Source organism: Boleophthalmus pectinirostris, unplaced genomic scaffold (assembly GCF_026225935.1).
Source record: "Boleophthalmus pectinirostris isolate CB_2022bp ecotype Guang Dong unplaced genomic scaffold, ASM2622593v1 HiC_scaffold_12, whole genome shotgun sequence".
Lineage (NCBI taxonomy): Eukaryota > Metazoa > Chordata > Actinopteri > Gobiiformes > Gobiidae > Boleophthalmus > Boleophthalmus pectinirostris.
Genome location: NW_026571018.1, coordinates 27,939,956 through 27,956,801, shown reverse-complemented (window position 1 = coordinate 27,956,801; position 16,846 = coordinate 27,939,956). Strand labels below are relative to the sequence as shown.

The window sequence follows — 16,846 nt, the reverse complement described above, 5'->3', positions numbered from 1 at the left end:
TTGGCTCATGTTGGGATTCAATTTATCGCCACAAACTCAAGGTCCATTTTTAAAAGCTGTTCTTAAAGGGTCCATATATTCTAGCTATTTTCTCATCTATGTTATAATGTTGTTTCTTCATCAAAAAACATATCTGAAGTTGTGTTTTGTTTCATTCACACATTTTTAACACACAAACCCTGGATATTTAGGTTGAGTTTATCTCTTTAAATCATTATCAATCTTTATTTGGTTTTGCTTTACTTGATTTTCTGACACCTTCTCCAATACTGCGTCCCATGTGTGCGATAAGGTGTGCTCTCCCTTGTCACGATTTAGGCTCCTTTGATATTGTTTGCAAATGTCAATAGCCTCTCTGATCCAGCTGTGGTATTTGTTTCTTTCAGCATGAATGACTCTGGCATTGTTCCAGTCCATAATGTGGTCTCTTGCAGTGGTCGGACATGGCAGATTTCAGATGAGTTCCTCTTTTCTCTCACTCCGTTCCACCTCATGATGTCATGTCATGCAGCACAGTGTTTTTAAATTCCATGCACCTTCACTAGAATCATGTGGATAATTTTAGCACTACAATTTCTAATCTCTAAGGGTAAAAGTTAACTTGACAACTACCGCTTCGTGACATCACAAGGTGGAACTATTTTGAGCTTTGGAGATGTTGACAGACTAGTAATAGTGTTACTCAAACATGTGAATGAAACAAAACACAACTCTGGGTGTGTTTTTGAGGAGGTAACAACATTGTAACAAGGCTTAAAGCTCACAAAAGTCCATTTTGTGTAATGTAGGACCTTTAAAGGGACAGTCCCATATAGTAATCATGCACAGGTTAGAGAAGCATGTGATTTTACATTTAATGTTGCTTTTATTTGTAATGAATGATGAAAAAAAAAACATATTTTACAGCTGGGCATAACAAAAATACAGTTCCTTCTTGACTTTCTGACTAATGTAAAGGATGTATCACCTCTAGGGCTTTCCCCAAATACACCCCACAATGGCTTTCAGAAGGCACCTTCTCCAGGTTTAATGTGTCTCCCTCTTTTCCATGTTATGTCCACATTTTGAAAACTGGCACCGTGTGGCATAAGGAGCATTGGATATGATCTCATTTCCACTGGCACGGTTTGCTGTGGGGCTTATCAGTGCCATATACTTAAGCTGTACTCAAGCAGTTCATCAGGTCTGATCAGAACCTTTAACCAAATTTGATGTAATGTAACTCATCCACGTCTGGTTTATAGTTTGCAATATTTACAACATTAAAACTCTCTAAACTGGCCAAGCACTGCCTATCTCCTTCTGGTGTAACAGATAGGCCTATGTCATAACTTGCTTTTGAAATATGCTTCTTGATGTTTAGGCCACAGTCAAAAAGTCTTGTTTGTTCATTTGTTCAGCCTGTTCTTGTACTGCACAATCCGTTGGCCACAGCACTGAGCTCACACCGCTACGTTGGCCAGTCTTGGGTCCGAGTCCTGCTCGTAGCGGTAGTGGTAGATTTCCATCTGGTCTCGACACGCCTCTCGGATGTTGTTGAGCCACCGCTTGATGCCTCCTCTATTCAGGTACAGCACCATCAGAAAAACGACTCCAATGAGCGCCAACACGATGCCCAGAAATACATAGGACACTGCCTCCAGGTTCTCCAGGCTACAATCCACGTCCTCCGCTCGCAGCTGCTCTACCAGCGCCCCTCGCTTGTTCTCGGGCTCACTGCACACCAGCCGTCCCACATCAGGACACTGAGATGAGTTTTTGAGCCAGTAGTAAAAGGCCTCGAGGTCACAGCCACAACGGAAAGGATTGAGCGCGAGGTACACGCGCATGTGCCGCTGCTGATACAAACCCGATACGTTCTCCTTCACAATGGTTTCAAAAGAATTATTAACCAGGACTAACATGTGTAGGTTAAAACTGTCAAATGTCGCGAGGGGAATAGATTTGAGTCTGTTTCCAGCTAGATCAAGTCTGTGGAGGTTTGATAAAGTTTGCAAACTTAGCGCACTGGAAAGTTGCGTCACTACCTCCGGTAAAACGGAATAGTTTAGATAAAGCGACCTTAACTGTGGCAATCCGAAGAAAGCTAGAGCGGAAATAGACTCCAGTCTGTTGTGACTCAAGTCCAGCAGGTGCAGACGGGACAGTCCGAGAAAAGCGTATGGTTCAATAGTTTGTATCCCGTTGTAGGACAGACATAAAGAAGTTATTTCCAACTCTGTCGTGTTGTCCAGAAAAACACCGCGACGTAGAGTTGACATGTTTTTACCCTGGACTGTCAAACTGGACGTCCACTCCGGGAGATCCACGGGCATTTCCCCGGAGTCCTCTCCGTCCCTGCAGGTCACGGAACCAGACTCTTTTGCGCACACGCACGACACGGGACAGTCATCTTCCGCCCGCGCTAAAGCCAATACTATACATAGAAATGCTGCGTAACACACGCTCCAGCGGCTCAAGACTGGGAACACATACTTTGGGAGACAAACTGTATGAAATATTCGCATCTTTTTCCTCATTGTAGTCCCAAAGGAGGCGAGAGCACGCACAGGACGCGGGCTTTACGCACATGTGAGTTTAATTGGTCCGCTTACTCAGACGGTCCGGCTCAGACGATCCATGAGCAGATAAAAGTGTCCTGTCTCTGTGTCCCACGGCCCGGCCAGTGGAGCTTTTATTTGGCTAAACTGTACACTGCCATGTACTGTAAGCGGTGAGACCACAAAACACTAAGTGCATGCGAGGCAGCCCAAAGAGAGAGAGAGAGAGAGAGAGAAAGAGAGAGAGAGAGACAGAGACAGAGAATGAGGGGGAGAGAGACAGAGAGAAAGAGAGAGACAGAGGGAGCGAGCGAGAGAGAGAGAGAGAGAATGAAGGATGAGGATGAGAGAGGAGTGAAACACTAGCCCATCACCGTTCATACGGTTTCATGAGTTACTTCAAGGCAGAGCTGAAAGGTGGGTATAAGCCAATGAGCACTGGCAACGCAAGGTTATATGTGTATCCCGCTACCAATTAGCAAATACATTTGTATTCCAAGCAGACTTTGAATAACAAGGTATACTTCTTCTTTTATAGAGACAAATATTTAAAATACTTCTAGTTACTGTCAAACATTTATCAATAAAAATGTTCCTCCGTATTCCTCCATAGCCTTAACGCAGTTACAAGATGTTTAGATTGTACAGTGTTGTGTAGAGACACCAGTGTTTATTTGATAATAAGAGTCGTGTGTCGAAACATAAATCCTGCTCATTTGTATTTCTATTGCACAACATCACATCAACAGTTGCCACTTGAGATGGATTGTTGTTTTTTTTCCAGCATTCATATTTCCAGTTCTGTCTGCTGTAAATTAGTGCTCATAATCAAGCGTGGGCACCAGAGCTCATTAATGAGGCCCCTGTCAGTATTTTTATTGATCCCTGCAGTGGATAGAAAAGTGCTTTTGGTCACGCTTCTCATGTTTGCTTTATAGAACCACTAAACAAATCAATAAGCTCCAGTAAACAGGATGCTCTCTACTGCCTCAGCCTGTGATATTTGCACTAGTGTAACTCTGTTTGATTTGGTCCTTTTTCATTACTGAGCTAAATACTTCATGCCACTATAATTCAATATGTTACTGCATTCATTGCATATTTAAAGTGTAAGGTATATTGGAAAATTGATAGTAAGATAAGCAAAATGACAATATTGTGTAGATCTTCATTTACAAATGAAAACATGGTACAAAAACAATAACTTGCATATTGATATAATCCTATAAATACATTTGTATATTTTACATATATATACACTGGGACATTTGGTGGATTGCTGCAATATCATCTAAATATCATTGTAATAATGCCCCCAAAACAGTTACACATTTAGTCAGTATTGCTCTCTCCTATTGATGCAGCAATACAAAGTAATGTTAGACCCATGTGCCTTAATTCAAGTCATCAAAATTTCCTAAGATTCACTGAAATTAGAAAAATGCATAGGCAATATAGTTAGCTTATCTTCTTTGCACTACTTTACTGACCTTACTGACCTCCATATGAACTGCACATATTGTGAAAGTCCCAATTTGTAAACTCATAAATCCTCTTGCGGTACCTTTGAGCACAAAATGTGATATGTGAAATACTACAAATAGATGATTTGTGTCTCCCACTAATAAACTCTTCCCAAATTGGTTTATACTTGACTGTTGTTGTGATAAAGGACTCTCCTCTCTGTGATGTAATAATAAGTACAGTCTTATCTATTGTAAAGCACAGGCTTCATCTTGTCAGCACCATGGAGAGCTCTCACTTTGCACGGCAGCTGGAAAGAGGAGTGATAACAACACAGAAGGGAAGGAACTGCTTTTGAAGATAGCACAGACAAAGCACAGATTTTATCACTGGCAAACAGCAAGTGATACAATGCAGGCAAAATTACGTGTTTGAACAGACTTAACTGAAGGGGAAAGCTCCACCAAAGCAGCTAGGCATACATCAGAAGATAAGATAAAGTTAATGGTTTTCCTATTTTCATTTTTTGCTCAAAATATTATTGTGAACTTGTTTTGTAAAACGTCTTAAGTTACAAAAAGTATTTTTTCTTGCATAAAAATGTTTAGGTAGGCTTGACATGTTGTATGGTAGACTTCTGATTAGGTTACTTGTTTATGTTGATCTATTTTGAGTAAAAATTGCCACATGATGTCAACTAAAACAGAGTAATAAAGCACTCTGGCCTCACAGCAGGACACTCTTGGAAAGGAGATTCCAAGTCTCAGTGGGGTTATCCTGGTCAAGTAAAGATCAGTAAATAAATACAGTACATACTCTAAATGTTATACTATGGAACATTTCAGGCAAAGAACAAATATCTCCACAGAGACAAGCACATTACAAACCATCTACAAGAAGAGTTACACAGAGCATTTTTCCTTTAACATTTTCATTTGATGTATGCATGGTACTGCAACATAACAAAACACAAGAAAACACTTTATGAGCAAACCTAGATAAAGTCCATTTGAATTGGCCTTTCCTGCATTTGCATGACAACAGTGGTTAAAGGCGTGCTGACACCCTGACATGCACATGCACACGCACAAACACACAGACACACGCATACACACAATGAGGGCCATTTCTCTGTGTTCAGTGAGTGCAGAGTGCTGCCATAGACAAAGCCCATCAGAGCATGCTGTGTGTCTGATAACATGAGACACCAGCCACTTACCACTGCAGCCTTTGTTTAGGGACTTTTGTGCCAGTCCAAAGTGAGAGTGTAGTCATTTATCACCAGCCATCCATTGTAGTAATCACACCTCCAATCAGGGCTGGTGGATATGACAAGAAAAAAAGAGTATGACAATATTTTTCCACATATATTGATTACAGTTTTATGATTCATATCAAAATAAATACAATTTCTATAAATATAATTTGCTATTTGAAATACGGAATCTGAACTTTCCTATTTAAAAACTAAACAAAAAACTAACTCTGAACTCATCACATTTCATTTACTAACAAAACTTTGAATGGCTTCTCAATTAAAAGATCATTGATAATTAGAAATGACTGAAGCCCTTTCTGAAATGATAAACAAAAGTATGAATCATTCTTCAATGCAAATTATGTTATTAAGATCCATATCAAACACAGTTAAATTGAAATAAGTGTTCATCTGGCATACTTTGTTTACTTCCTAATTTCATTCAAACTTGAGTTCACATTAGGTTAATGGTAATGTACAAAATTGTCAGAACTAGACAACTTACTTGGATGAGTGATGAAACATATTCCATCTAAAATGAAATAATCATGAAAACTGAATCAAAACAATAATGTGGCAGCAAATGTGGCAACAGGTGTTTGTTTTTCTTGTATAAATGGAAACTGTACAAGAGGCTAGTTAAGCAGTTGAGATGTTACAGGCTTACAGGCTGTGGCAGAAGACCTTCCACAGGAAATACTCCAAGACTTTCCAGAGGAAACACTTTGAGGGAATGTCCCAATTCATCAGACCAGAGTGGGATAAAAGTGAAGCCTTTCCTGTTGTGTTCACTTGGTTCCCCTTGGACAATGCTGTGATGCTCGGGCTGCAGGACACAGAGGAGTTACACTTTTGGCACATCCTCTCCTCGAACTACCCTGACACAGATGACCCTATCTCCTCCTGTTAAACTGAGACCTTTGACTGAGACACAAAGGTGACTGACTGAAATGTTGATGCAAAACTTGAAATTCCCTCATCTCAAGAACTGCTTCAGTTAAACTAAAAAAAAAAAAAAAGGTTGCCAGAATTAAATTTTCTTGTGTGAAAATCCTGTTCTTTTTTGTGTGGAAGTATTAGTATTTTATTTTTAAACTATCCTAAACATTAGCATATCATGCTCCAGGTGTTTGTGTGCATGTGTATGGGGGTGGTAGTAGGAGACAGTGGACAGGACGAGGCTCACTGCGTGGACAGATAAGGCCTGATGGAGAATGGCTGACTGCTGGCTCTTCTGATAAGCTTAGCAGACCAAATTATAAGTCAGCCCTTCTCACTGTTAAGACCTATAGGACAGTGTTTATTATCAGTAAACAAACCAGGGCATGTGCTGTGTCCCTGTTGCCCTTATGGGAGTAGAGCCTTAAGATGGCACCCTCTGTGGCCTTAGCCTGACACTGGAGCCTGTAATTGATTTTACCACAGACTACTTCACTATAAGGTCCTTACTGTTTACACTTGAAGAGTTAATAGTAAAAACAGATACTTTAATTAGCCTTAAAGGTTCAGAAAGTGGTTGTTAAGGTTTGGCAAGAGGGACCCCAAAGCAGAGCCAGGACTCAGTCAAGTTTCCAACAGTTTATTTTACAAACAGAAGGCAGGCTGAGGAGGCAGGGAGCTGGCTGACTTCTCCAGAGGCAATGGCAGACAACCACAGAGACACCTGGGTGAAAACAGGAACAGGTAAGTCCAAGACAAGCAGCAAGCAAAACGGACACATATCCAAGAGCCTGATAGAACTCTACCAAACAGGACAGAATTATCTGGCAAAGTGTTGGTGAGAAGACAAGGGCTAAATACAGAGGCTGAAGAAGGAGTTGATTGCAGGTGTGTCTCATCTGCTCTGGAAGAAGCCAGCCACGCCCCCTGCCACACTCAAGCTTTGCAACAAAAGGGGGAGGGGGAGAGAACAAAAAACAAATCCTAACAATGGTGTTACTATTCATCCATGAGACCAAGCTCAAAGACCAAAACAAAAGATTATTATGGTGCATTTCTAATCTTTAATAACTAATCATACAGTTTAACATTTGCAATCATAAATACAGATTTTCTTTCAAAATTGTAAATTTCACCTTTAATACATATGTCCATGCCCTCCGCCTGAAATTATGACATCAACTCTAGGGCACAACCAATTATAACATAAAAAGATAACACTAGTGAAGCTTTTCCTCTTCCCATTGCTCAGGAGCCTAACGCACAATGATAACTGTCAACAATGACATAAAGACCCAAACCAGAGTCTAAGCAGAGTCTAGTGGTGTCAGATACACAGCAGTTTGTCAAATCGCCTCGTCTTCCTAACGTGAGCCCGCAGTGCGCCTCAGACATTCTATCTGCAGCCCCATCACTGGCTCCACTCACAGATAAGCTGAACATAAGGCTCACAACACAATGTCAATAAAATAAAGGATACCATAGTTATATTTTTAAATAACTTTGGAGTCATGTGAGGTGAACTTCTTGAAAAACTTAATATTTTGTTGTTGGTTTCAAAGTTAAATGTGCATTGTGGAGGGTCTGTCAAATACTTTTCTCCATGTAGATGTTATTGCTTTGTCTGCAATGCTTCACAGTGAGGTTTTAAAGGGACAGTTCAGAATTTTAGACATAGGACCTCATTTCCTAGTGAGCCAGAGTTGGAGATGTGTGGAGACACTTAAAAAAAAAAAAAAATTCCATCCAGTCCTTGTATTTGCAGAGGTTGCTGGCGCTAGGTTAGTGCATGTCAATGGCCATAGTTAGCCTGCCACTAAAAACAGTGTTACCCACTCCACAAAACACCCGAAGCAAATCTGTTATTACACCAGACTATCAATATAAATGTCTGTGTTGCTGGAATAATGTTTGAAATAAAACTAACCTTGCATCGCATGAATCATTTCATGTTGAGGGACTATTTTCTCATATATCAGTCTGCTGCTGCCAAACTTTCTATGAGGAAATACAAATCACTGCTGCTGCTCAGACATAAATCCTTCAAATACAAGGTTGGTTTTACTTCTAAAATTATTCTATCAACATTTACATCAACAGTCTGGCATAATAATAGTTTTGTTTTGGGTGTTTTGTGGAGTAGTTTAGACTGTTTTAGTAGCAGGCTAACTATGGCCATTGACATGCACTAGCCTTGCACCAACGACCTCTACAAATACAAAGATTGTATGGAATATTTTAAGTGTTTCTACACGTCTCCAACACTCTGGCTCACCAGGAAATGAGGCCCTATGTCCAAAATTCCAAACTGTCCCTTTAAAACTTTATATCTTCATGGAGACCAAATGAGACCAAGTTACTCACAGTCCAAATGCCAGTTTTAGTTACACAGTGCACCTTTAAAAATACTAGTATATTTAAAGGTGCACTACCTGCTTGTCTTCATGGAAATGTTATTGATTTGTTTAGACAGAATATTCCACAACATATATTAAACATGTCTATCACCAGTCTGTGTTCTATATTTTGAAACAGCTTCATCATTATGTATCTCAAAATGTTAAACAATTATCATATATGTCACTCTACATTACAGCTGGTATTGAATAGCTCAAACCTTTGACAGTGCACAAGCTCCTATCTAATTCTTGTGTATCTAGTAGCTGTGTCTGTTATCTACACCGTTTACTGAGGGAAACACAACCCCGCTGGACAAGCACCTCATGTACCACACCTAGACTAATCCCATGATTGGGGGTATAAATGAACACACACCATTACATAATACACCTTTGTCTCCTCACTGTAGTGTTTTCTGTGTAGTCTATATGGTACTTACAACTGCAAACATACTAAAAATATATAACAACAAATTAAAGTCAACCAATAATGTGACTATGACTTCCAACAGTTCTAATTATGGAGTTATTAAAGGTGCATTATGTAACTTTACTACAGGGGGTCTGCCATCTGTTTGTCTCCATGGGGATCTTTTTGCTTTACACATTGCTTATTCAATCATAGTATTTTATGGCACCTTACCTTGAAAAACATGGATTCCTACAAGCAGGGTCACCTCTCCACAGATCTGACCTATAACTTGGCCAGATGGAAATAGATAATATTAATGCCATAATATGAAACAAAGACAAACAAAAGCAGTATACATGGGACATCGTGCACCTTTAATCCCAAAACATGGAATAAGAATTTTGTGATTTTAAAGTCATAAGAAGAGGACAGAGTGAAATTCTTGAAAACACTTTATCACTCAAAATACTGCTGTGATCTTAGAGAGAGTTAGTGGGAGTTTGAAGCAGAGCCTGGGACTGACCTGAGTAATGTCTGTCTCTGAGTCTCCTCCATCGTCCCTTGTGTTTGTGTAACTGTCCATCACTGCAGAGGAGAGAGAGAGTGAAGGACAGTGTGAAAAATGTTGACAAATGCACGACAGATCTTCTGCACACAGCCAAGGTGCACACTCAGATGGTGGAGCTGGTCTTAAAGGGAATGTTATGCATTATTTAGGCTTTTAATCGACTTCTATGAGGTCATACAAATATTAATATTTATGGAAATCAACAAAAAGCAACTTCAGCCCTGATTGCAAAAATAAACTATTGTTTACAACTGAAAAGTTTAGTTAAAGGTGAACTGTGTCCATGGAGATGTTGTTGTTTAGTCTGAAATGTCCCGGGACAGCATTAATATTTTCCATCTTGCATCTTGGGTTTTTATTGACTGAAAACCGTACTGTGAATTGGCTTGTGCCTCCTCAGATCTGACATGTAACTTGGCACTGTGGAACATTCTGTGCAACATCTCCATGGAGAGAAGCTGGTGACGAAGCTGGGGCAACAGTAGGTCAGTTCGTAGAGCGTTTGTCCACTGATCCAAAGGTTGGCGGTTTGAATCCTGCTCTCAGTTGACTTAAAAAAACAAAAAAAACAAAACAAACCATCATTGGTTGAGTGGTCTAATCCACTGACCCACAGGTTGGCTGGTGTGATTCCAGCTCCCACAGATGAATGCTGTCATTGTGTCCTTAGGCAAGACACTTAACCTACCTCGCCCCCAGTGTGTGTGAATGGATTTCTTGTTGTAAACCTTTGAGTGCCTTGAAGATGGAAAAATGCTATATAAAACTATGACCATTTACACACCCTCTACCAAAAATGTTACATAGTGCACCTTTACGACCATTTGAGCATTGACATTTGTGAGAACATGAACATGGACACTTCCTGGATTGCCATCTAATGAGGCCACAAGGTGCATTCAGAACATTTTCAGTTCCAGGATTTGTAGTGTGGATTTAGAAACTAGTGACGTAGCCTTGTTGCCTTGAGACCACTTTTTTACGGTCTTGGTCTTGTCTCAGACTTGAGCGCATTTGGACTCGGTCTTGTCTCGGTCTTGATGGCGCTTGGGCTCTCAAATTCGAAGGCTGACTCGATGAGTGCGATCATATTTCATTACGGCCAGTAAATGTGCAGAGGCTCCTAAATATCACTGCAAAACCAGTAAGATAATGTAACTGTGATTGTTGTGAACTTAAAAAAAACCCCACTTGATTCACTTTGAAGTTATTTTCTGTAAAGTGCCAGTGGAAGCGGGATTAAAGAAGGGGTTCTTAAACTGTGGGTGAGGGTCCAAAAAGGGGCACAGAATGTTTAAGTGCAGTACAGTTTGCTTGGCCTATTTTAAGCTTAAATGAACATTAACCAGATAGATCTATAAAAACATTGCTATATATGTGCCAAAATAACTGTAAAATACAAATAAATGTAGGAAATGATAAATATTTGGTCTCGATGGGCCTTGGTTTTGACCTTGTCTTGGTCTTGACCTTTAAAATCTTGGTCTTGTCTTGATCTCCACCCTCAGAGGTCTTGGTCTTGTCCTGGTCTTGGGACCCTGTGGTCTCGGACAGGTCTTGGTTTTCATTAGTGCACTCTTGACTACAACACTACCAGAAACTAATCAGGATCAAATGGAAAACAAGATTGAGAAATGTATATTTAGTAGTATGCCTGTGTCTCAGTTCTTGGTTTTAAGTTCTATCAGTACATTTTAATGGATTTTGAGTTTCTTTAGTAATATTAATTTGCAAGTTATGTGTTCAAGTAGTTTCCCTTACTCACTAAAGCCTTGAAACAGCATGGCACTTCTCCAGCTCCTCTTTAGTTTCACCTGTCACATCTGAGTCAGTCTGCGGTGCACCTGTCTCCATCTCCCCCTCCGCCCCTGTCTGCGGCCCTGCCCCTTAAACCTACTCCTCTGGCCCATCAATAACACATGAGGAGGTGTGAGGAGAAGAGAGAGGGGAGAGAGAGCAGAAGAGAAGAAGAAGTGCTCCAATGGGTGTAATAAGATCTGCAGCCTCTGGTGTCAGCTGTCCCAGGACCATTAATTAGTCATTTAGAGTTGTAATGGAGTGAACCGTAGCCAGACGGACACAGGCAGCCAAACAAACTAAAGCAATGAGACTGACAAGTTCTACTGCAACTGCCTGTGCCCTGGGTTTATCATTGCCATCTATTAACAGATTACCGCCCAAAAAACTATTAACAGAAAAAAAGAGAAGTAACCGGACGACTTGCGGTGTTCTCACTTCACAACAGTGTCCCATGTTTGAATTTTTGTGCGTAAAGGAAACATTTAGAAAGCTATTTACAGAATTTCTTTAAAGGTGCATTGTGTAACGTTTCTGCTTTGTATGGAATGTTTCACAGTCTGGAATTAAACCTTTCTATCAGCATGGGCACGAATCGAGACCAAGTTACAAGTCAGATCTGTGGAGAGGTAACCCCATGCACACTCAGAAAGGTATTTTTGAGCTATAAAACCACCTGTAATTGTATAAATGTAAGGTAGAGCTGCTTAATGTCATACTGTGGAACATTCCAGGCAGAGCAATGACATCTCCATATCAAACAGGTGACGGACCCCATCCAAAAAGTTGCACAATGCACCTTTAACAGCTGTTTAGGTAAGGATACATTGACAGCAGAACTGGTGGTTATAAGAGGAGAAGATGGAAAGGCTGAGGTGGCCGAAGCTGATGCTGCAGTGGAGGATGGGGAGGAGAGAGGGAGTACGAAGTAAGATGAGAGACTGAGAAACATGGTGAACTGTCATGAATGGCTTGAGGGTGGATGATATGAACCAAAATGACAAATAAATAAATTTGTGTGTATTATTTTGTTGATGAAATGAAGGCAACAATATTATTCATACAATAGGATTCATCAGCTGCTTTCACTTTGTAGAAAAAGTCTGACCTCACAGCATTAGAATTTGTTCGCTTGACGGTAGGCGGGTAATTTTTAAAATTTAACCAATCGCTGCTATTTGGTCATGACGTATGTAATGCACCACTAACGGGGCTAACTGGTATATTAAGCTTTTATCAAATCCCATAGGAAGAAGGGCAATAACGTCTTCCCCTAAATAAAATTCAAACATTCTCTTTGTTCCAGCTTTAAATCCTCTATCTCTGGAATCGTTGACAACACTGAATATATGGCTTTTTCCTGATTGGCTGGTGCCTGAACTCACACCTCAGGCATTGTTGTGAACTGTCTAGTGTATTCTGATTCCTGACCTAGTCACTGGAGAGACATGAAATTGAGCGGAGGCACTAGGTGCGTGTAATGTGCCTGTAAATGTCATGGTTGAACTTGAGTCTGTGGCTTTGGCTTTTGGGTGCTGTTTTATTTCTCTGCCCCTCCCCTTCTCTGTGTGTCCTGACACGGCGTAGCAGCTCCTCCTGTACACAGAGCTGTACAGTCGGATATTATGCAATCAGCAACAAGAAACTCAGCACTCAAGCCACTCTTTGCCAGTTTGTTTGTTGCAGCTAGTAGCATTAGAAAGACACTCTAGTCTTTCTGTATTTTGAGATTTGTACTGCTTTATTCTTAGTCCATGACCTGCCACTACTTCCCTGCTTCCCTGCTCACCTACTTACTTGTCCAACGCCTCATGTCCACTGGTCACTACCCACCTTCTCCCCCACCTTCTTAACTTAACTTTATTGTCCACCGGAGTTGACATTTGTCTTTGGTTTACCATGACATGAACACAATCATTCATCACCGCTTAAGAGTCAATATAAGTTGTACGACTATGAACGTAAACAAAAAAATCCTTACATTTTTTCATTCTCATTGTGGTGTATTTTGTACAATCATAAATGATAAACTTTTGTGCCTTCGTTAACATTATTATTAGTTTGTACGACCATAAATGAAAAAGTCGTGAGTCGTAAGTGCAGTTGTAAATGCAAACTTGTTCATGTGCTGTTTTCTTTCTTGGAATTCTGTTATTGTTTAATAGGGTTTGATACTTTTGCTTCAGCTTGGACCCTTTCAGTCATGATCCATGTAGTTGTGGTCTGTTTTGTTTTTGTTAGCACTGCAAAATGAACCAATACACACACACACAAAAAAAGTCAATATAGGTTAAAAGGTCATTTTGCACCAATGATCCCTGTGCACTTATTTTGTTGCTGAAGGCTTTCCATCCCACCACACTGAGCAGCACACAGGCGATGAGAAAGATGTTAAAGACAAGAACACTTTCGATCAGGCTGACACAGACTCTCTGCACAATCTGTGCGCTCACTCCAAAGCCCCTGAGCCTTCTAATCATAGAAAGTCTCTGGTTTCATTTCGTAGAGATCTCATCCCCATTCTGTGTGAAGTTTAGCTTGTCATCAGTTCATACGTTCCCAAATAGTTGAAGCTACTCACAGTTTCAATGACCTGATCAGAGATGGAGAGGGACTGCTCATGGCGGGGACTGGTCTTGTCAGTATTTTCGATGATGGAATGCTGTCTACACCAGTGTTGAACCAGTTGCACCTGAAACACAGTTACAGTTAACATTCTTCAAACAGAACAACTATGTCCATATCATCAACATATTTTCAATAAAGCTAATATTTTTTATTCCATTTTCTGCTTTTGGGTCCAAATTATACATTGTGATGCAAGTGAACCATAAAACTAACCACAAAAGTGCAGAAATATTTCACTGTATTTTCTTTATTCTCATTAATTAAAGGTACATTGTGTATTTTTTCGGGTAGGCTACCAAATACTGTTGCTTTGCCTCTAATGTTCCACAATATGGCCTTAAACTTATATAAGATGTATTTATTTGAGTTTATGAGACAAAAAAACCCAAAAAACATTAGAAACAGGCATTCTTACTGTGAGTGGGGTCTCCTCTTCACAGATCTCACCTGTAAATTGGCCTGGTGGCAACTCCTGCTCCTTTTTATGGAGATTGAAAAGTTAAATGTCATATTTTGGAACATGGGAGGTAAAGCAATAATGTTTTCAATGGACAAGTAACTGACCGGCCTTTTACTTTTAAAAAAATATATATTTCCCACCTCTACTGAGAGTGCCAGTCATGTATATTTAGTAAATAGTAGCAAGTAACTTTTTATTTTCTTCAGTAATTATTTAAGGCTAACCATACTTGTGTTTCATGGGAGAATATTCAATATTTATTTGAGATGGATTATAAATGACTTGTTACATTATGTAGTTTATTTTGATATATATAACCATAAATAAAGTATTTGATTCTTTTCAGGAGCTTAGAGGACACATTCAGTGATTAATCAGCTCTTGTAACGTAAATCTGAGTCATCAGATTTAGAGTCTTGAAAGCAACTTGATCAGGAAATCAATAGTTCAGTACTGAGGCTCATATTCACATAGTTTGTTCTGGAAATAGACTCTTAATCGCTTTACAAAACTTTTGCCTGTTATTTAGCCACCAAAAACTTTCTGGACAAATCAAACATCTCAATATTAATGTTCGTGAAGCTATGCGAGCTGTGGGAGCTGTGATTTGAGGCGCTTGTGTAACGATTGATGTAGATACTTGACCTGAGGAGTGGATATTTAGATAGATAGGATTACAGGTGTATACTGTAGAGTGACTATAGGAGAGAGCAGTGTGCCCTTCAGGCTTCTTCACTGGACAAGAGCGAGCTCACCTTTCAATCATCCACATTAAGAGATGAGCATTAAGCACTTACATTAATAGGGACTTTTACTAAATATGCCCCATTATAACAGCTCTTATGAGTGATATGAGAGTAAATATATAGTTTAATATGGTCTGTTTTTTATTTCTTTAATAAATCAAATAGTCAAATCAAATTAATTCTTTCAAAATGGTTTTGGTGATAAGTTATTCAAAAATTTGAGGCAGAAATACAAATGAGAAGATGTGTGCAGTCCATTTGTGAATGAGAAAGATGTTTGTGTCTCTCCACAAGATTTGGCCACAGTTTGATTTCTCTTCTCACTCCACTGTTGTGACACTTCAACCAATCAGCTGGAAGGATTTGTGTGACCATCCTTTTCCTAGATTGATAATGTGTAGACTCTACTCAGAGTCAGGCAAATATCAATCCTGATAGCAGCTCTACTCTGTCATCGCCGTCCAAACCTTCTCCATTATGAAAACTAATCTGCACTGACATACTATTTTAACAGGCGGATCACAAAGCCATACCTGACCTTGCTGATATTGTTACCTGGCTCTAAACTCCTCTTCATACATAAATACAAGCAGTATTACATAACATCCCATCACATGCCCTCCTCTATTTCCATATTAGACATTACATTTCTCACTATCACCTCACCATGACATGATAGTGATACTTATGCACTCCACCTTTTTAGATTGAGTTACCAAACAGTTGATATCTGATGTTCAGGTGGCTGCAGCCAAGTGTCCTTGGTGTGCCTTTGGGTGCTGTCCCGCTGGTGGAGGTGCACATTCTCTGAAGGGTGAAGTGTATCAGTGACACCCCTGAAAAGTGACCCTTCAGCGGGGTAAGGCCGTGGGCGCGCTGCCTGTCCGTTCAGGAGAGGTTAAGTCTCACAAGTGCAGCTGATCTACTCGGCTCACTGTCAAAATGAGCCTTGATCTGTCTTCAATTTGTCCATAGCCTAATGACATGATACAACATTTATAAAGATACCTGGGGAGCATGGACTGTATAAACAAGTGGACAAAGGGAGTGTGATGTTGCAAATAGTGTTCAGCTCCAGTCAAATGAAGCTCACAGAGGCTTGCAGTTGTAGATGTGACTTTGGAGCAGAGTTATATATTAGGAACAGGAATTAATTTACAGACAAAATAGCAAAATAAAAGCACCAGGATCATGTAAAGTGGGTCACCACAGACATTTTAAGAGAGAGAGGCGACGTTTTTGCAATACAAAGCGAATTGGAGCTGAAAGCACGCCATTGCTTACTTTATTTATTACCTTATATCCAGTTATCTAAAGTCTCTGATGGAGGGAGGAAAACTGAATATAAACAAAATTTGCCAAACATCTATTGTGATCCTAAAAGCTGTACATATTTGTGCACCTTTTCAGTGAAATAGATTGAAAATCTGCAATAATCAATTGGTAACACTTAATAATAAATCTTAATTAAGCATGAGGAAGACTTAATTCATAATGAAAAGATATTTTATTAGGAATAATTCAGACTTAGTGACTACTTAATGAATACCTTAACCTTAACCCCAAACACTTTAATGATAGTTTTATTAAGGCTTCCTTTAAGTTACAGTTTTCATAGTGTGCTCTCTTTGTTGG

The 16,846-nt window shown here is 39.8% G+C and overlaps 1 protein-coding gene across 1 annotated transcript; it reads right to left on the bottom strand.

Moving 5' to 3' along the window:
• Positions 1 to 1,442: 1,442 nt before the first annotated feature.
• On the bottom strand, positions 1,443 to 2,519 carry waif2 (Wnt-activated inhibitory factor 2). Its single transcript, XM_020923036.2, has one exon. The coding sequence runs from the start codon at positions 2,517 to 2,519 to the stop codon at positions 1,443 to 1,445; it is 1,077 nt and encodes a 358-aa protein (XP_020778695.2).
• Positions 2,520 to 16,846: the final 14,327 nt, after the last annotated feature.

What these genes read in the sequence shown, in the direction of transcription:
- waif2 (XM_020923036.2), bottom strand. Translation starts at nt 2,519, where the DNA reads ATGAGGAAAAAGATGCGAATATTTCATACAGTTTGTCTCCCAAAGTAT.